General features: G+C 39.9%; 1 protein-coding gene across 5 annotated transcripts in view; it reads right to left on the reverse strand.

The window, feature by feature from the left end:
• tnn (tenascin N) overlaps nucleotides 1-21,081 on the reverse strand; it is a 52,844-nt gene that overhangs the window by 22,292 nt on the left and 9,471 nt on the right. For 4 of the 5 annotated variants that reach the window (XM_031294333.2, XM_036005694.1, XM_031294334.2 and 1 more), the window contains exons 2-8: nucleotides 18,680-18,877; nucleotides 18,101-18,301; nucleotides 17,485-17,859; nucleotides 11,378-11,511; nucleotides 11,134-11,263; nucleotides 5,986-6,168; nucleotides 5,549-5,638 (exon numbers count right to left, since the gene is read on the reverse strand). In XM_031294333.2, coding sequence (XP_031150193.1) covers nucleotides 5,549-5,638; nucleotides 5,986-6,168; nucleotides 11,134-11,263; nucleotides 11,378-11,511; nucleotides 17,485-17,859; nucleotides 18,101-18,301; nucleotides 18,680-18,875 — 1,309 coding nt within the window. In that variant the 5' untranslated portion in view covers nucleotides 18,876-18,877. Of the gene's footprint in view, nucleotides 1-5,548; nucleotides 5,639-5,985; nucleotides 6,169-11,133; nucleotides 11,264-11,377; nucleotides 11,512-17,484; nucleotides 17,860-18,100; nucleotides 18,304-18,654; nucleotides 18,878-21,081 lie in introns of those variants that run through there. The other variant, XM_036005693.1, reaches the window with a different exon arrangement.

Consider the following 21,081-nt stretch of genomic DNA (forward strand, 5'->3'; position numbering starts at 1 on the left):
AATTTTGACTAACTTTGTCATCTTGAAGAAACAACACAGATACATTCCCACACTGGCTTATTTATTAATTTATGTTTTTATTTAGCATTTTTAAGTTGTGGCAAGTCAGGAAAGACTGAAAGAGAGTGAGGGACCACGACTGGCATGGTGTTGGATCACTACTGCATACAGTTTTGGTTGTATGGAGAACAGGTACATGATTAACAAACATGTCGATGGTGAACTAAGACAGAAATTGAGAAAGAGAAAAGTGACAAAGAGTGGAAGACAGATTGTAAAATTTAGTACGAAAATAGTCTTTCTACAGGAGTAGGGTTTTAGCCTTGACGGACAAAAGCTCAGTTTCAAACCATACCATTCATATCATAACGAGTAGCTACACAGTAATACAGTACGGACTGCTACATTATGTTACCAAAATGACCTCTTTGTGACCCATTCAATTGTATACCCTGTCTTAGTTTTGCTCTTGATTTCTCATTGTATCCTTATTAGGGTTGGGTACCGATACCCTAAAGGACCAGTATCTACTAGGGGTGTAACGGTACACAAAATTCACGCTTCAGTGTATACCTCAGTTTTGGGGTCACGGTTCGGTATGTTTTCAGTACAACAGGGAAAATTAAAAAGTGCTCAAAAAAACTAAAAAACTCAAACATCACTGAAATATATCACTGACGGAATTTACTGATGCATTCAATTGCACCTCGTAAGCTCATGGTGCATTCAATGTTGTTTTAAAGTACCCTTCTGCCATCTAGTTTGGCCCTCATTTCTTACTGCAACCATAGCACTTACTGTTTCTTTTTCTTTATTGCTCTTTTCTACATTTTTTCCTTATGTTCCCTTTATCTCTCATTGCATATAACCACTCCGGCCCAATGCAAACACCATGTTTGGGGAGATAATAGGGGAGTGTGGTGGTCTCTGTTGCGCTATGCCAGACATCATGAATCCAGCACATCCTTGCTGGCAAGCAAAGCTGAGGACTATCCTTCTCAATCACCTCTAAGCCTTTTCATGCAATACCTAAAATTAAGGATTGTAGCTCTTAGGCCTGCACAATAAATCGTTAAATTGCAATGGTTCACAATTTAATTTTTAAATTACTTTGATTTCAACCTCGGCCAATGACAAAGCGCCTTTTAGTCACGTGTTTCACTCGTCGAGCGAGCGCAGTAGTTCGGAAATAAACCAAATGAATATTGATGAAAACCCAGCAACTAGTGACGAGAATCAGCCAACCACTCAGTCTCAAACCGAACTCGTTCCGAAAAAAGGCTCGCATTCGGTGGTGTGGAAGTATTTTGGATTCAAGCAAGATGAAGCAAGGGTCAGTCTGATGTGATTTGCAAAGCATGCTTTGCCCTCGTTGCAACACCGCAAGGTAACACCACAAATCTTTACCAGCACCTCAAACATCACCACAAAGTGCAATATGATGAAGCCGTACAAGGCAAGAGGTCCCATAGAGCCATGTTCAGGGCCATATTCAGCGCAGTGCTTTAAACTTCTATTTTTGGTAACCTACTTGATTGGCCAGTTGAATGTTAATTCTATAAAAGGCAAGAGTGTGCTAAGAAATCATTCCGTTTTTGATACTGTACTTAAATTGGCAATTGACAAACTCCATTTCTCTAGAGACTGAAGTTGTAGCTGCAGCATGTTGATTGACATGTTTTAATTATGTAAAGACATGTTGAATTACACTTTGTGAGAAAAAAATTGTGGCAGAGAATTGTGGTATCAATTCTAAGCTAAAAAACTGTGATTCATATTTTTCCCTGAATCGTGCAGGCCTAATAGCTACTGGAGTGGAGACAACCCACTGTCTGTCTGGTGTAGATTAGCACATTCACTCACACACACACACACACACACAAAATTACTACACAAGTAGATGGCACACTCACACACAGAAAGATTAGCTGTGACAGGGGCCCTTGAATACCTGACAAAATGCTGCAAAAGAAGAGAGGTGAGTTTTGAAAAAAACCAAGCTAACACTGATGACTAAAAACCATTATATTGGCTGCCTCAGGGTCTAAAAACAAAGAGCCATCAACCTGGAGACTGCTTTTGTGCTGAGTAAGTTCTGAGGGTGGACGAGAGCTAAGGTGAAGGAGGAGAGGAAGAGAGATGAAAGGCATATATAACAAAGCATAAATGAGCAGAATAATGGGAGAAACTGAAGACCTGTCGTGCCATTGTGGACCATTGGTCCGTCACTTAAATAATAACTTTAAAGTAACTGAATGTCATGACCAGCTGTATAAGTGAAACTGTAAAATGAATTCCTCCTCACATCATAAAACCAAATGTTAGACCAAACTCAATGCCACACCACTAAAACCCAACATTACCAGATGGACTCAAATCATGGACCTTCTCACCTCAACCATCAGGGAGCATCTTGTAGTCGTTACACCATTCATATCATGTTTCCTCTTGGTGAACCGGCTCACTACAGCCATTACAACCCGTCCAGATTAGGTTATAAATTCAAGCACTCCATCATTAACCCATAACCGTGCTCCTTGCTGGCTGGATTCATTATGCTATTATCATTGGCTGTGTGTGGAAGGTAATACCAGGTTGTATCATAACATGTCAGTATTGTGTATGACAGAGTATGTGTTTTTCCTATTAGGTTTCTGACCACTGGAGCTAAGAGCTGTCTTTGATGCTGCACCCAATTCAAAAATAAATGGAATATGGATATCCTCGCTGTTTCTTTAATGTGTTTCACTTGCACAAGTACCTGATCTATCATTTTAAGTGTCGTCCTATTCAGACACAGTCAGTGGTAGCACAAATGCAAGTCTCTGCAATTTCTGTCCAGCGGTAGTCCATTTGAGGAAAATTGGGCCAATTTTGTGCTTACTAGGGGTGAAATGGTACACAGAAGTCACGGTTCGGTTCATACCTCGGTTCAGACATCACGGTTCGGTACAATGGAGGGAAAAGAAAACAAAAATGCAGAAGGCAATTTTTTTTTTTTATTGTGCATGTCTGTACCACCTAGTGTCATACAGTCTATCCCCTGAGCTAGCTGCAACAGCCTGAAGTGTGTAAAGTAAGACGTAAACAGTAAACAATAAGTACCCCACATCATCTCCAGACTCCATCTGTAACTTGTAAGGGTGCTCCGATTGATCGGGAACCAATCGTTATCGGCCGATAAAGGCTTTAAATAGTTTGATCGGTGGTCTCCATAAAGGCCGATCAGATAGGCCGATCAGATGACGCACTACTCGTGAGAAAATGTTCTATACGCAGCTAAGTTACACACCAACCAGACGGCCGACCGTTGGCAGAAAAAGCAGTTGGACTGATCAGTCTCCCCGAGTTGGTCAAAAAAAGTGCCTCGGAACCAAGGTGGGAAATTAGCCTTGTATCCTTGTAATGGATTGGACATTTTTTGTCAAAGAATGCTGTTGCTAAGTAACAATGCACAATGCTTATAGGAATCGCGTTATGTTACTGCTAATGAATCCCTAACATTTCCGGATTTTGCTGCTTCATAATAAAAACATTCAAATACCAAAATAACGGAGGACTTTTATTGTGAAGAACTTACAGGAAATTAAACCGTTCACAGCCGGGGCTTTGACCACGCATAGTCGAGTAGCTAGTTTTCAGCGCTATTCCGGGACGCCGTGTAACTAGCTAGCTAGCTAGCTGAGCTGAGGTACAGACGAAAGGAAAATTATCTGTTAAAAAATGTGGCGACATATCCCCGGTGTTAAGAGGCCCGCCGCGGAGTCAGCAGTAGCTATGGATGTACAAGCTGTTGAGGGCGAAGTAAAGAAAAAGAGAAGGTACTTTTCAAACAAGTGGCGCATTGACAAAACGTACAGCGAAAAACGTGCAAAACATTTCAGACCGTCCTGCCAACCTGTTTACATTTTAACGTCAATGTAGACTGTAACGATGTTTAAGTCGCTTGAAAGCTGCTGCCGTTTTAATCCTGTTGGCTCTCTGCTGCTCAGTTCTACCCCGCGACTGACGACACACACACACACACACACCTACACACACACACACACACACACACACACACACACACGGTGGATGCAGGAAAAACCGGAGATGAGACGTACAGGATGACCTAAATTGAGGACAGCTACACTTAATACATCCATGAGCTACACTCGTTATTGTAAAATCAATGATAAGTTAAAGTCCAATAAGTCCTTTATCAAACCGTATGAATGTGTGTCCCAGGCCAGGATAGGAAATTAACTTCCAATGTAAAGACCAACAAGCTACTGACACATAATAAATACATCATATTAATAAAATATGTATTAATAATAAAACATAATTTAATAAAGCAATTCAAAATATGATCCTGAAAAATCCTGATCGGAGCACCCTTAGTAACTTGTAAACAAAATAAGACAATCAGCTATAAAACTGAAAATACAGCATCTCTTATTTATGAAGTGCAAATTACATAGAATAATAACAAAAAAAAAATTCTACTTAGGTGAGACCTTCCCCCACAAAAGATAAAAGAAAGTATTCTTGCTATTAAGTGCGACAAGCATACCTTTGCCAACTGGCCACGACCTCCTGTAGCTTCTCAGCTAGGTGAGTGTTTGTGTGCTGCTCATACAGGGGCCGCGTCTTTAGAACTGACGCTTTCATTTCCCACTCAGAGTCAATAAAATGAGCAGTCACCGTGAGATAGCTTTCAGTAGCACGAGAAGTCCAACCATCAGTCGTTAGTGAAACGAAAGGTGCAGCTGACAACTCATGCTCCATCAACGTCCGTGTTTGGTTGTATATGGAAGGGACTACAGTTTGCCTCATGTGTGGATGCGATAGCATGTCGTAACGAGGTTCGAGTACATACAGCAAATACTTGAAGCCAGGTTCACCTACGAATGAATACGGGCGCATTGAAGATGACATGTAAATTCCGATTGCTTCAGTGATTTTTTCGGCCCTATTTGTATCTAAAGGCTGGTTAGGCACTGTAGGGAGGAGAAGTTGGACAGTTTTTTTTTTGGTCTCGTTCCAGTGATTGGCACATCTGAGTGATGGCGTCAGATGTGCGTTAGCATGTTAATGTATTTCCACTCACAAACCGGACAACTGCTGAACAACGACGACACACAGTCCTCGTCTTATCCACCACTCTCTCGCCTGTACTACTGTAACTGACTGGGAAACCAAAGTTTTCCCAAACTTGCGATCTTAAAAAGGCTGGCGGGTCCTCTAACTGTTGTGGGTCACCACCACTCGCCGTAGGCTAGGCTACTCGTCCTTAGTGCTGCTAGCTCTAACTCACTCACTGAACCCTCGACCTGACAAAAAACTGCATGTAGGCGGAGGTTGGGAGCTTTAAAGCTAAGGCGGGGCTACATACCGTGTATTCTCCGTGTAAATTAATGTACCGAAATGAGACGCCCGTACCGTTTCGGTTCAATACGAATACATGTACCGTTCCACCCCTAGTGCTTACTGATAATATACAGAATTTGCACTGAGTAACACATAAGGTTAAATGGTTCATGGGCGCTGATATGTTGACACTGACCTGTGGCACCAGTGACAGAGGAAGGTTTTCCCTCAGTTGTTCCTTTGATAGCCTGCACTGAGATTTGGTACTCCGTTCCTGGAAACAGACCTGCAGGAAGACACATTTTTTAATTTCCAATATATTTCTGTTACAACATTATACCATGTTTACTTTTCTTACTTTTATTCCTTTGCAAAAACTGGATAATTGTATCTGGTCAGGCCTAAAAATCCATCAAATATACTATCTGAGAAGGAAATTCACTTTTTGGTTAACCTGATCATAACTTGTGTCCACACGGAGGACATAATCTATGATGAAGATTCTCAATAGACATTGCTTTGTTTTAAGGCCTAACAAGAAAATTCACAAGTATACTCAGGGGCTTCAGCGTTTTTGCATGTATGTAAAACCCCTTCTGTGCAAACTTGTGTTCTATCTATTACAACACTTACCAACAATAGTGTGTTTGGTGCGCGCCTCTTGGCTCCTCTGTACATTCAGCTCCTCCTCCTGTCCTGCCGGGTCAGTATGTTTGAGCCTGAAGTGATCCACCTCAGCTGATGGGTTCTTCCAGTCCACCTGGATAGAGACTTCTGTCTGGCCAAGAACTCGGATACCATCAATAGCGGAGACATCTGGGAAGGATACAAGTGTTGGACAGCATGGTGGAAATGAGAGTAACCTACAGACGGGACCCTTAAACTGGAAAGCCTGCATTAAAGCCCCTGTAATCACAAGCATCTTCTCTGCTATGCTACTATGTCCATGGGCTAGACAATGAATCCCTTTTACCCTGAAATGTGACCTTCCGGAGGAGGAGTCCATACAGGAATTTCCCTTTTGGCCATCTCATAACCAAATGTGATAATAGAAAATTTCTATTTTACTATATCAAAATTAGGGCTGTCAGCATTAACGCGTTAATCGCGATGCGATTAAGGGCCGAGCATAACGCGTTAATTTTTTTAAATCACATTAATCACATGCCGCCATTTATTAATTTATTTTACACTTCATTCTGCTTCCTGTCGAGCCTAACAGGCTACTATTTTGACCCTGTGCCACACCTTTACTTATCATCAAGCTGCCATACTTCCTCGTAACACATCCTGCTGCTGCAGGCTGCAGGCATGATGGAGAAAGACAGCAGAAAACACAATTCTGAACGGCGCTTTTTATTTCCCAAAACTCCTGGACAGCTCATTAGAGAAGTCGAAAGCCACATGCACGTTGTATAAAGCCAAATTAAAATATCACCGAAGCACGTCAAGCTTGAGCTACCACCTACGAGCTAATTAACGTGACTCAGGTTGATGCTAGCGGGCTCAGGCAAAGCACTATTTTGGAGAGTGCTACTCGCCAACCTGTTGATGAAACCAAATCCAAAAAAATTACTACAGCTCTTGCGAAATGGGTGGCAACTAACTGCAGACCTGTCAGCATCGTAGAAGACTCGGGTCTTAAAGACGTACTACGGTTGGCATGTTCTGACCCGTTTTATACATTGCCGTCGAGGGGGACAGTAGTTTCACGCATACACAGCCTGTACGACACGGAGAAAGCAGCCCAACAGGAACAGCTGCAAAGTGCAAACGCTGTCTCATTAACCGGTTTTCTTTTGTTTACAGTAAATAAATAATAAACAAATACAAATCTTAAAGTCAAGTTCATAAAGTAACTTTCTTTGCATTCATTTGATTCCCAGTCAAGATACACTGGTAAGAATTGCTTTCCATTGTTAATATATACTTAAAAACAGTTCTGAAATGCAAAATAATAGAATTTTAATGATGTGATAAAACATGTGATTAATCGTGATTAACTATAGAAATTCAGCGATTAATCGCGATTAAAAAAAAAATAATCGTTTGACAGCCCTAATCAAAATAAATAAATCACACCTTGTCCTACCTCATACTGTGTATAATATATTCACATACATTTCAGGAAAACTGCACACTGAACTTTATGCAAGTATGTAAAACAAATGCCAGCACAGAACGACTCCATTATTAACATGTTAGGGTATGGAGACATTGTGATATAGAATAATTATGTAAGCATTGCACATAGGGATGTGAGGAGAGACTTAGCTCACGAGACGAGACACAAGATTGGGTTCACGAGAACGAGACGAGATTTTACCACTATTTTGAAGAACACTTAAATGAAGAAATATGACAAATACTCTTTTATTCAATTGAAAGTCACAAAATGAAAAAATGAACACTGTGGAAGTTTTTGCCACAAACTCAAATGGCTTCTCTCTAGGGCTGCAACTAACGATTATTTTAATAATCGATTAATCTGTCAATTATTTTTTTCGATTAATCGATGAATCGGATAAAAAAAACAAAAAACAAAAAAGCATTAATTTACATCAACTCAATACATACTTACATACATACTTGTTGTTTTAGTTATATATAATAGTTGTGTAAAGGTAAGTAACCCAAAGAGCAGATACAGGACCCCCTCACTTCAAAACGGAACAAAAGTAGGATTCTGTAGTGACTTTACCCTGCTGTTGAACTCCCTTCCTCCTCATCAAGGACTCCAACATGTTTACGTTTTAGGTGCTGAATCATCACCGTGGTGCGCCTGTGCCATGCCGTGTCGCTTTTGCTTATCTTGCAATTAACACGTTTTCGATTGATTTAGTGTGAAATGCTCCCACATGTTGGATGACTTAGGTCGTACTGATTTCTCTGCCTTCGCCATGTTTCAGAACAACGTTAAGGGTCTCTCCGGTCTCTCTCCGTATTTCCTCTACTCTGCTCTTTTTTCTTTTCTTTCGCTCCGCTCCGCACGGCACTCAACTCAATTGCTTTTATCTCCGCGACTGAGTGGCGTGTCGCGCGACACAACGAATCGATAATGAAATTCGTTGCCAACTTTTTTAATAATCAAATTTTATCGATTCGTTGTTGCAGCCCTACTTCTCTCCTGTATAACTAACCTCTTCAGACCTAATAACTGCAGCCTCCCTCTCTTCTCCCAAAACCGTCCCTACAAGCTATTAATCAAAAAAGTATTCATTTCTTACACTACATTGTAACTTTAATTCTTGTATGTGTTTCTTATTCTTTTTTAGCCTGTTTTATTTTCATGACTAACAATTGCTCTTTAATGTTTTATGTAAAGCACTTTAAATTGTCTTGTTCCTGAGAGGTGCTATAGAAATAAACAGTCCAGACATTTTAAGCAAAAATGGGGGTCAACATTGAAAAAATTGCAACAGAAGCAAACTCAACAGATTCTGTATACTCAATATGTCCCGAGTAAGGAAAAAAAGCCCAGAAGAATCCCATTAGGGGAAAGTAAAAGACTTAATGTTAAGGTCTGAATGGAACCCATTTAGGCTACCCATGAGCATTAATACATAGAGGCAGGAAGAAGTACTTTAAACCAGCCTTTATTAATTATTATTGCAGAGATGGGGAACAGGACCTACCTTTTGTCTTCTGCATTCTCCATACCCTTGTCTCCTGTTCTTCCCTCTAACTCATCCCCCAGAAACAGTCCCACTGACCCAGCCCCAAACCCCATCTCTGCAATAATAATTAATAAAGGCTGGTTTAAAGTACTTCTTCCTGCCTCTATGTATTAATGCTCATGGGTAGCCTAAATGGGTTTCAGACTTTAACAAAAAGTATTTTACTGTAAAATGTCAACAAGACATTTTCACCTGGCTATACCCAATGTTTAGATCTGTTGTGGTATTTATGCAAATTAGCACATACGTAATTAGATTATGCACCGTTTGCCCATGTTAACAAACAGTTTCAAAAAACTTGTAATACAGTTTTTGTTTGTCTTGGTGTAAATAATCAACTCAGTAATTTTCATGGCGATATCTAAAGGTTAACATTTTTACCCCATTCACTTGAGAAAAGGAATGAATAGGCGTATGAATAAGCTATATTTGGGTCTTTTTCTAAACTTTCCACTAATGGGATTCTTCGGGGCTTTTTTTCCTTACTCAGGACATATGGAGGATACAAAATCAGTTGAGTTTGCTTCTGTTGCAATTTGTTCAACCTTTTTTCATAAAATGACTAAAAGTTGCCTTGCCCTACAACCTCAGCCTGTCAGTCTGTCACCAGGACATATGAACGCTTTTGTCTTGTGCCTGTCAGAGAGTCCCCAGGACAATTTGAGAACACCTGTCTGTCTCGGAAGTTAAACAAACTGCACGGTGATCTCGCTATTATACTATATTGCAGCTCGTGGAACGAGATCTCATCACACCTCTAATTGCTCGTCTTACATGATTTAAAAAATACTCCATCTCATTTAATAAAATTCTTAAAAACTGTAATAGCATAGACAGTGTAAATAATGCACTTGTATTATTGTTTTTCTGCCATGTTTTGGCCCATGTTACTAAAATTAAAGTCAAAGACGTGAAAAATATGCACATATTCTAAGCACAGGTTATGTGGTGTAACACATTACCACTGGTTTAACCCATCTCTATGACACTGTGAGTCAGAGTTATTATACATACTGTACCATACCCAGACAGGGGTATTTTTCTAAAGATTAGAAGCACTAAAGGCTTTTTCACACATATGCCATTTGATAAATATTGATGAAATACATGTAACTGTGTGAACAGATAGGTACCATTTAGGATACTAGCATAGCCAGGAGGGATGAATTTCAGCACATGGTGAAAAAAGACCAGAACCATCAAACAAAGCAATTGGTACCAAATGAAAAGGGTTAGCAATTTTTTATGCCAGCTATTGGGTTTTTCCAAGGGAAAAAGAAAAACATTCACTTAAACCCTCTTTTGAAGTAGATCATCTTTTGAAGTTTAACTATGTAACAGTCTGCATCATGCTGTGTACTACTCACACAACCAAAAGCCAGATGATGGCGTGTTTTCGCATGGCCATATGGGAATGCCATGCTCTGTGAGGTTTTCCATGGCTGACCAGGCTAACCACACATTAGAGTCAAACTCAATCTCTCCCTCTGTCGGTCTATCTCGCTCACGCCCAGCAATGATGTCTATTAATCTGTTTCTCTTCACATCTGCCGCTACCACATCAGTGAGCATGTCTGATTTCCATTAAACACATCCGTGAAGTAATTTCCTTGTAATTACCTTTAAATGTAATGGTTAACAAACCAGCACTTAATGAAACACTTAGTAATGACGGGCTTCAGTTTGTTCTTTGCTTTTTAGCATTGTATTTATGTAAAAAAACAAAAACATTTACCGTGGATTTACATACAGGAAAAAACTTGCACAAGTCACTGCAAGTAATTTAGCATAAGTGGAACAGACTGTTCATTTATGCATGAATATATAGCTTAAACATGTGACTGCCCTTATCAAGCCTCAGACTCTTGGCGTGTATTTTCTTTCCTAAAATCTGGATTCTTAATCTGCAACACCTCCTTCCTCGAAACATTTAAGAGCTTGACGTTTAAGTGTTTTCATGCCTCAGGCGTCATCACGAGCGCACTTAAATTTGACCTCAAATCCCCCAGACCTGCAGACCATACCTGGCCTCCCTGCCACATGAGTCTTAATTTTAAGGCCTTATTGTTGTTTTTTAGTCCTGCTCACAGCGGTCTGTGCTCACCTGTGGTAGCTTCGATCGTGTCTGCTTCACTTTGAATTTCTTTGATGACGGCATACACCTGGACAATGTAGGTGACCCCAGGAGTGAGTCCTGTGATGAGGTAGGAGTTCTCTGTGTTGGGAACCCGGACCTAGGATACAGTGGGTTGTAACAAAGGTGTTTCAAAATGAAAAATATGGTTCTATGCTACTTCCGTTATTCAATACACCTACAAATATAACAAAAAGGAAAAACAAAAAGCTACCTGCTCCAGGGCACTCTTATCATCTTTGGGATGATATGTCAAAATGTAATACTCTGCCCCACGGACTGACTCCCACTCAACCAGAAGAGAGACGTCGGTTAGCTGGACCAACCGCAGATCCTGAGGGCCGAGGACTGAGATAGAAAGAGAGGTAGTCACAGACAGAGAAAGGGACAGAGAGAGACATTTTAAATTGCTTTCTTGACTGCTTCCGTCTGTCATTTTCTCTGCAAGTCTTTCACTTAATACATTTACTTTAAGACCGTGACAACCTATGTTCTCTGTAACACTTTAAGTCCCCCTATTAATCATGTATAATCAGTATGTAAACATGTAATAAATGGCTACAATTCCCCTCAGGATAAATAGAAGTCTATCTTATCTTATATTTTATATTATTACAACTGTGTTTTATTATACTGTCATGCAATATTTGTTTATACAACAGCCTCCACTTATATGTGTCCACAGGAGGAGTTACAGTTGCTAACAAATATACAATAAACACTTAGCTCCACTTGCAACTACATTATAAGATAAGGTAAAACTGTATTGATCCCCAACAGGGAAATGTGGCTGTTGCAGCAGTACAAGAACAACAAAAATACGGATGAGTATGTAAAGTAACATACTATTACAATAATAGGAGGCATAATATAGTTATTATAAATGATTTATTACATGTTTAGATACTGATTATTCAAGACAAATAGGGGAGACAGCACTGCTGTGAGTCACTGAATGAGGCAACTGTGGTTAGTTCTAGTCTGTAACAGCAGGACAGTCAAGTGTGTTATCTAAACTGCTAAAGCCAGTTGAACAGGTGAAGTGAAGATAACACCGGTTGTGTTGCATTGCCAGACCTATCTCCACAGCGCTGACGGATTTGGTGATTTTAGCTGAGCTAGACCGGAAAATATTCAGTTAAAACAGATCGGTGATGCTGTTTTGTCTGTTTTTCATCTCAATTTAGTGGAAATCAGCTTGTATGGACTTGAAACCTGCTTGAGATACTGTAGATAATACATCTTAATAAACAATCCTTAAGTTTCTGGTCACAGTTGGATCAATATTGTTATTTTACTTGGCAAGGCAGTGCAGCCTTTTGGGAAAAAGAATATTGCTTTTTAGTGGTTATAAAAGGCTAAAGGGCTTCAATGGAGACCATGGAAAAAATATGGCAGGGGTGCGAATCGGAAGGTATAAAACTATGGTGGAGTACAATAACAAAACAGCAGCCAAAAGACAGAAGACAGCAAGTCAGCAGTGTTGGGGAGGGAGGATTTCCACAAACAAGAAGAACTTTCTGTGGGTACTGTGAAGGGAAATAAATGGTAGATGGTGGTACATTTCGAGAAGTACACACAAATGTAAGCAAATTCCAAGGGGAAAATGTGAGCTGGGTGGTGAGGGAGGCCACCATAACTTTGGCAGAGAAGGAATTCACAACAGGTTCAGATGCCGTTCCACAAGGCGAAGTCAGGAAGCTTAATGTTTTTTCTTAAATGTAGCAATCCTTTTCCATCCAGTAGCAGTTAATATCCCCCTGTTACTACTCTAGGCACAACTATCAACAATCTTTACCCTCAGATAATATCTCAGAACAGCTGGGGTGAATAAATTAACATATTAAGATTGGAAAAAGTAGAAACTAATAGTGATTTGTGTCTTCTCTGAGAAAAATATGACTGAAACAAAATGTTTGGACTTCTTGAATCTGCAGTGAGCAGGCACAATGAAAGTATCAATGTTAATACGGACAGATGGAATAGTAATTCAGTCAATATTTTTGTTGTTCCTCTGTGTCCTATTATCTATCCCATCCATTTGTAAATGTTAGACATGTGAATCAAGTCTCTGAGAAAATTCACTTACACACAGACCTTGAAAACAGAGCCAAATATGGTTTTGAGACAGTCAAAGGAGCTACAATAAGAACAGCAAAAATAGCATCTGCATTGTGTTGATAGAGCTCTAAAGAAGTTACTATGTACACTTTTAATCCCACCCCCTTTATATGAAGATTATCTCATTGGATACAGTTTCTGCTTCTACTTTCCTCTTTTTTACTCTAAGCTAGTAGACAAGAGTTCAGGCTACAACAATATTTTCATTGTTAAAGCCTCACTGATTCTCTAAACCACATGGCATCTGCCTTTGATACTAGAGATACAAATAAAGATTGAAGCTATCTCAACATTGATGGCATGGAATGAAACTTCACTATACATACAGTATATATAACAGTCATGTCATCACCCAGGGAGCAGATTGACATCCATCATCAAGGTGCTAAAATGGCAAGTAGCCACATAAAACAAAAAAATGTCTATTCTTCTCCCGGTGCTTATTACCACTACTATTACTAACACCTAAAAACAACACTATGTATTTTTTTTTCTTACCTCCCACTTTTCTTTCCTTCCTGACTTTTCCTCTGACTTGGTGCCACTGTTGATGTTGGACTCCATTCAACAGCACCTACACACGAAGCTACAGATCTGTCTCCAGCTATGCTCTGCCTGTGCAGAGCAAAACACAGCTTGAAGAAACTAAATCACAATCGAGGGTTTGACATAGCTGACCTGCTACTGTGAAGGACCTGAAATTGGTTGTGGAGCTTTTTTAGTTTAAAAATCCCTGCTTTAAAAATGTGCTCTGTACTCTGGGTTAAATGTAGAGGAAGAAATGCCATAGACGTATAGCCAAAGGTTGCCATATATAGATTATCATTTTAAAGTTTCTTCTTTGTAAAATTCATTCATTCCATTCACCTGTACTGAATCTTCAAGATATCCTTAGAAATAACTGTCACAGTATGAACTCAGTGAATTAAACTGCCCATGCCTGGCTGCTGCTGCTCACCTTTCTGCTTGCGTGGCCTTAAATTGCCATAAAATGCAATTTTCTACTCTGCTCCTGAGGCAGTACTGTAATAGCAGTTTGGTGAGCAGTGCATTTAGCAGGAAAGGTGATGATTTTTCTAAGGGGTCAAAGCCAGATGGAGCCCCAAAAGACTAATGGGTGTTTTTGTATTCCTGTGGTATTACTGTATGTGACCTGATGTCATATGTTGCCCAGAGACCATAGCAGTCAGTGGTCATGGTCCGCCCACTGAAAAGGCCCCATCAGCTGCTCTATCTGAAATAACTGTTGGAGAGATTCTCTGAATGCCCCAGAAGTAGGTCACTACAGCCATCATAACTGCCATAACTTTAGGTTTAGTCAGAGACACTTAGGACTGCTCTTTGAGGGAGATCTCAAAGTAATTGTATTATCATAATCATGATATATTTGCCTCAAAACATAAGAAAGAGTAGGGGTGGTGGAAAGTAGCAGCAGTGTTATTGGTTCAGTAGGGTTCCAGTAGCGCGGTTCATTCTGGATTTATCTTCCACTGGGCAAAATACCTTTTATCTCTCCTTGTTCTTTTTTACTTACAAAGAGCAATGTACAAAACATTTAGGCTACATATAGTGTAGCCCAACAACACAAACAGAGGGGCAACTCTTCTCTAAAGAAATTTATCGAGCTGATCGTATCACATCAATTTCAGGTGAGACTCCCAGTTTAACTTACAGTATCTACATGATATCAACATTTTAAGCTTATCATCTTCGGTTTTTCTCTTTAAATTTTGCTGCACCTCCAGTATTTGGAGCAAGTAGCTTATTAAACTAAGGTGTAAAAGTAAGTAGGCTTCAGCTGTTAATTCAATATGTCTGAAACATTTTTCAGCATTTTATATCTTATGCTTTTGTTTATGTTCATCTCCTTTGCAGGTTGTCAACATTAGTTAGACTCAAAACTGTAATGTTTAAGCAGATTATACAGTTGTAGTTATTTATATTTTATATACTTGCAAATGTTAAAAGCTAAACCTAAGTGGATTTAATAAAGGCTGAATAGAATTTCAGTTAGCTGCTTTGGTTTCAGGGTTATGGTAGCGAGCAAGCTGGCCCACTGGGTCATTGTCATGGCTTACTGGAACACTTGAATAGAACGGAGCCATCATTAAAGTTATTAGTAACACTTTTCTATTATGAAAGTAAATGGCTGCTGTAAAAGAGGCCAATTGCTTATCAGTTGATGAGCCAAGGTTGTTGCATGAATCAAACAAATGATAGCAGATAAGCTGATACAAGCATGAATTGATTGCTGTAAAGGCCGTTTAACGGTTGTGCGTAAACTCCACTCCGTAGCTACGCCGTCGCTCCTACGGCGTTGTGACCCTTTCGGAGTTCTGCGTCGGGGTTGAACGTGTTTCTTTGTATTGCGGTGCATTTCACCGCCAGAAAGCTAGGGGGTGTGTGGTTTCTGGAGGGTCAATCGCGAAACTCTTTGTTTACTTGTACTTTGGTATGGGCCTCGAGCCGGCATGTGTGTGTGTGGGGGGAGTGGGTGATAGAGTGAGGGAGAAAGTGAGAGAGTGACGGCAATTGTCTTCGGAGCAAGCTGTGACTCTAGAGGCATAGTGAGAGAAACAAAGTGTCTCCCCTGGGCTTTCTGACCACGGTGATAAATCTGTAGCAGGAAAAGTTAACCCTCTCCTTGATTTCATGTTTATGGAGAAGGAGAACCAGGAAATGAGTCAGGGAAAATGCAACGCTACCAAGCCACGGCCGAGCGACGTGTGTGGCTGCGACGTGTAGTTACATTTCTCGAGAGGTGCGGGTCAGGCTACGGTGTAGGGTACAGCAGATGGTAGACGCAGATGGGTCTGCGGGGGTACGTCGTCGATTCTACACAGAACCATAAAACGGCCTTTAGTCTTTAGAATTAATTCAGGGAGATCCTAAAAGTTTTTACTATATGATATAGGAAGAATATGTATATGAAGGTGAACTGGGCTTTAGGGGCAAGTGTTATATTGTTAATGGTCCCAGAGCTCCTTGTAGCATCTGTGTTTTCCATGAGATGGCAGTTAACATTCACAGCTTAATGTCAGCATAGCCATAGAGGTGACTAAATAAAAAAGATGAAATGTGAATCTTATTCTCATGAGAAACACAGTTCAAACTAAATGCAAGAATGGGTCATAAAAAAGCATTATGCTGCCTGCAGCCCAGATATATAATCCACCCATAAAAAGACTATGGTAGAATATGCTTACTCAGACACCATTCATTTCTACGGGACACATCAAAAATGTTGCTGGTAGCTATGATAAGAACAAAACCTGCAGGTATCAATCAAATGGGCTGGGAAATATGCTATTTTATTATTATTTTTCCCCCAAAGTGCAATGCAAATTTAGTCCACTTTAAGACCCAGTCACACCAACATATAAAACGGCAAAATGCATGGTGAAATAATTTTTTCATTTATTTATTTTTTATTGAATTTCATTCACACACAAGGGGCGAAGTGAATCGGCATGAATATTTCAAGTTCATCTTCAGGAAGCGCCATGTTCTTTGAGTGAACAGATAGCCCAAAATGGAGCAGCTATCATAGTTTATAAGCTCACTGTGTTGCACCATTCACTTTATTTTGCCTAACCCTCTTCGTCGGGGTCCAAACTGTTCTACAAAAAAGGTTTGTTGATAGTAATGAGACAGGATTCGATAATAAACATAATGTTACGTTTTTTGAAGTGTGAACGTATTGCCCATTAGCGACGGAGCTAACTTAACATTAATGACCTTGCTAGCTTAACTTTCAGTTAGCAAGCTAACCAAACCTGCTTGTTTATCCCCCTTTCATAACTCTTTATTGAGTGAGCTTACTTAGCTACAATCCCGATAACAAAAGTGAAGTAAAATGCGCAATACAGAGAAAATATAGCTACGCTAACTGTTGTTGACAGACTTGCGACGTAGCTAGCTAACGTTAAATTATTGTGACTGACTATTGCTAACGTTAGCATGTTTCTGTCTTCCTAGCTAGTGTATTAGCGCGTGAGTTATATCAAAGAGTATAGAAGTACCTCTACTTCTATACTTCTATGCTCTTTGGTTTATAACGTTAACGTTAGCTAACCTAGCAATAGTTCACCAACTAGCTAGCTAGCTAGCCCTGCAGTACTCCCTACACATTACCAAGCCTCGAAAACACCAATTTCACAAGTTAGAGACGTTTGTGTTATTAAGCATTTAATAGCTTACCTAATGAACAGTCTTCGCCATAAAAGCCTTCTTCACAGATGCACTGGCCGTCCACACACTGGCCATTACCAATGCAGTCATTGGGACACTTCTGGACGCTGCAATCCTCGCCGGTGAAGTGCGGGAAACACACACATTTTCCATCCACGCATTGTCCCTTATCATTGCAGTTGTCTGGACACATCAGCTGGCTGCAGTCCTCTCCTGTGTAGCCCTGATGGCACACACACTTCCCATCCACACATCGGCCGTTGTCATTGCACTCGTCAGGGCAGGAGGACACTGAGCAATCTGGGCCTTCCCATCCTGGGTTACAGAGGCAGCTGCAGGTGTCGGGTTGGTAGGTACCATAGCCACTGCAGCTTGTGTCCACTCCTTGAGGAAGATAAGGTTGAAAAAGGTGTTCTTGAATTGTTGGCAGGTGGATTATTTATAAGGTATACTTTGTTAATTCTGCAAGGGGAAATTCAAATTTGTTTTATATAGTATAGGATATAATCAATGACTCTTATAAAATATGCTGATATCAGGATGTAAAATAGGATTGCTTGCAGCCTACCGCAAACTCCTCATTCCACTTGTTTACCCTATGAATTGTGGGTCAAGCACAGCTTACCTCCAGCCCCACCACTTCCACAGCATCCCTGAGTACACTGGGTCTTTAGGTAGTTGACTTCTTCCTCCAGCCCGTTGACTCTGTACAAGAGTGACTTGAAGCTTTCTGATTCCGCACAGTCACACATTGGTGTCTGCAGCCTGATGTTATGTTTGAAGATGATGTCGTTCTCTCCATTCGTAGTGGTCTCTGTCTGCAGACCTACAAAATACGAGAAACATTCAACCTTTTCATTTGTAGATACCGCCACGGGTCACAAAAAGGGTGAACCATAACTTTTACAGTAATGTGCACCTGTAAAAATACTAGTAATCGGTAAAATACTGTATGGCCAATACCAAACTACATTCATTTAACATAATAATCTTCCCAATGAAATACATGACATTTAATTGTATATCTCTGTGTTGAAAATTACAAAAACAGTTAACTTTTTCCACTCTGGTTCTTTTTAGATTTCCATCCAATATTCTGAGCTTTCTGCATACACATTCATTCATTCATGCACCACTCAATTCCCTTCTTTAATTATTCTCAGTTGCATTCTCTCTCCCTCTAATTCTCATTTTTGTATATGACCTGTTTCGTCCTGGGTTGGCAGACGCTCAAGTTTACAACTGGAGCTTCCCGGGATGTCGATTTTATAGACATGGCTGAAGGTGACTCCCTGCTCTGGGGCTGAGGGGTCCGGGTGATTGGTGGCGGAGCCGAAGGGTGACACAGTGCAGAGTAGGACCAGCAGGCACAGGGCCCTCCACAGGAGTCTCGTGGTCATGGCTAGAGGAAAAGATAAGTTAATTGTCAATCTTACTGAAAAACACAATTCTTTGGTGTGGAGGGGGGTATTTTCTGAGCCACCAGAAAGCACAATCTTTTTTTCAAGTGTAACTATGTAATGCAATAAATTATATCTGTCTAAAAACACCATTTAGGTAACCTCTTTGTAATGTCTTTTTTTTTTATTTTTTTTTTTTAAATTGGACAGAATCTCTGAGCATGCAGATCACTGACTGGAAGGTAATCCTTTAAAACTGTGATAACTCAAAGAAAGTAGGGACTGGCCCCTTTCCAAACTAAAAAAAGAGTATCATAAGTTTCCATGAAATAGTAAAAAGGAAAGATGGGTAGTTTGTGGTTTGAACAGCAGTTATTGTTCCAGGATAGAAAACAACAAAATTGTGGTTGAAGGTAAGCTAAGCTCGGCTAAAGAACTGCTCACCTCATAAGCACATTTCCCAAAAGGAAGGCTTATTCATTTAGATAAAGTTGTTTTTACCTTACACATTAGAAACATCAATAGGAACAAAACTAAACTCCTCACTGCTGACTGTTTGGCAAATCAAATTCACTTTCAGATTCACAACTTCTCATATGGAGATGAAATAAATATCCCATCTGTTTTTTTAGTGTGAGTTCATACATTTTGTAGAGATTGGATCTTTGGCATCAACTATGTGTAACAGACTACTGAAACTGTAGATGTTTGTCGTCACGGCTGACTGGACCTGAGTCTCCGGGTTGAAAGAGGGTCATGTTTGTACTTTCCACTCAGTTTTATAGGGTTAGCGCTGAGGACAGAATTACAGTCTGGACAATGCATAAGTTACATTACATTAATTGGGGCACGCTGCTGTATACCTAATCTCAAGAAACCTGAACCATTGTGTCACTGTGGTGTGTCTGTGTGTGCATTGTGCTCTCATTCCTCAGTATGGCAGCAGAAAGTGAGCAGTCATCACTTTGCCAGAGATCGTTTTGCTCTAAACCATAAATTGTGCTCAGTCAGGCGTTTCAGAGCTTCAGAAACTTGTCCTCGGTGATGATGTCATTGTGTCTAATGACAGTGATGTAATGTGAACTTAAAACCTTTCAGCAGTAAGTGGCTTCCCCGAGAAGCCAAATTACATGGTTTCAAAATAGTAGGCCTGTTTAAACCTTCAGAAGGTCTGTTTTTGGACTTTGGTCTGAATTTAACATTCTGGTGTAAAAGTTTGAATTGCGGCAGAATCAACTTCTGATCTAAGTGTGCTGAACTTGTGTGGTCTATGGAAACAAACCCTAATAGAGTGGCTGAGAAGGAAGCTCACTACTAAAATGTGGTCCCTGCTGTGATGCTTGACAGTTGGAAACTGCATAGCAATATACAGTAGCATATATGCTGAAATAAATATGTTGGATTTGTTTGAAATCATACACGATTATTCAATTGTATATGCATGCTCTGCAAAACCCCAAAGTTCTAACAATATAGCATACATACTGTATTTAATCATAGAAGACAGAAACAGGAAAGATAAACAGTGTTATCCCAGACATTGTTAACATGACATGGTGATGAAAGACGAAATCATTTGCTCATTCTTTCTTATTTTAAGCAAAGAATGTTTCAGTGGGAACTACAAAAGTTGAATAAAATAGTTTTGTAATTAAGTAAAATTGTTCTGATGTTTGCTGACAAGGTGCAACTTTGAAGAGTAGAAATTGACCAAATGGAAACCAAAACATTTGCTCGTTCGAGCATCAAAGACTAAAACAGATGGAAAAGTAATGTGCAGAGAGAGACATACCTTTTTAAAATCCCACTAGACACAGTAGCATTCGGCAGAACATTAAAATGTCAACAAGTAGATCTAAACCTGCCAATCCTCCAATGATACCATTATCAGATTAACAGAGATTCTGAGTAAGTGAGAATACCTGATCTTTTGAGTATGCAAAGGTTTTTTTTCTCTACATAAGGTGGAAAGCTACTTAACTTACTCAATTGGACACAGTTTGTATTCAGTAAAATAATCTTTGGCTTATGAATCCTCTCTCTGATGAATTGCACAGGTTGTAACTCAAGTAGTTCTGTGATTCAAAAGTCTTAAGTCCTTTAAATAGACATGTAATTACCATGACCCATTTCTAACTTGTCCAAACTCAATACAGCTGACCTTGTTTGGTTATTTTAACTGTCTATTTGATTACTGCTGGTCAAA

This window comes from Sander lucioperca, chromosome 9, assembly GCF_008315115.2.
Source record: "Sander lucioperca isolate FBNREF2018 chromosome 9, SLUC_FBN_1.2, whole genome shotgun sequence".
In the NCBI taxonomy this organism is placed as follows: domain Eukaryota; kingdom Metazoa; phylum Chordata; class Actinopteri; order Perciformes; family Percidae; genus Sander; species Sander lucioperca.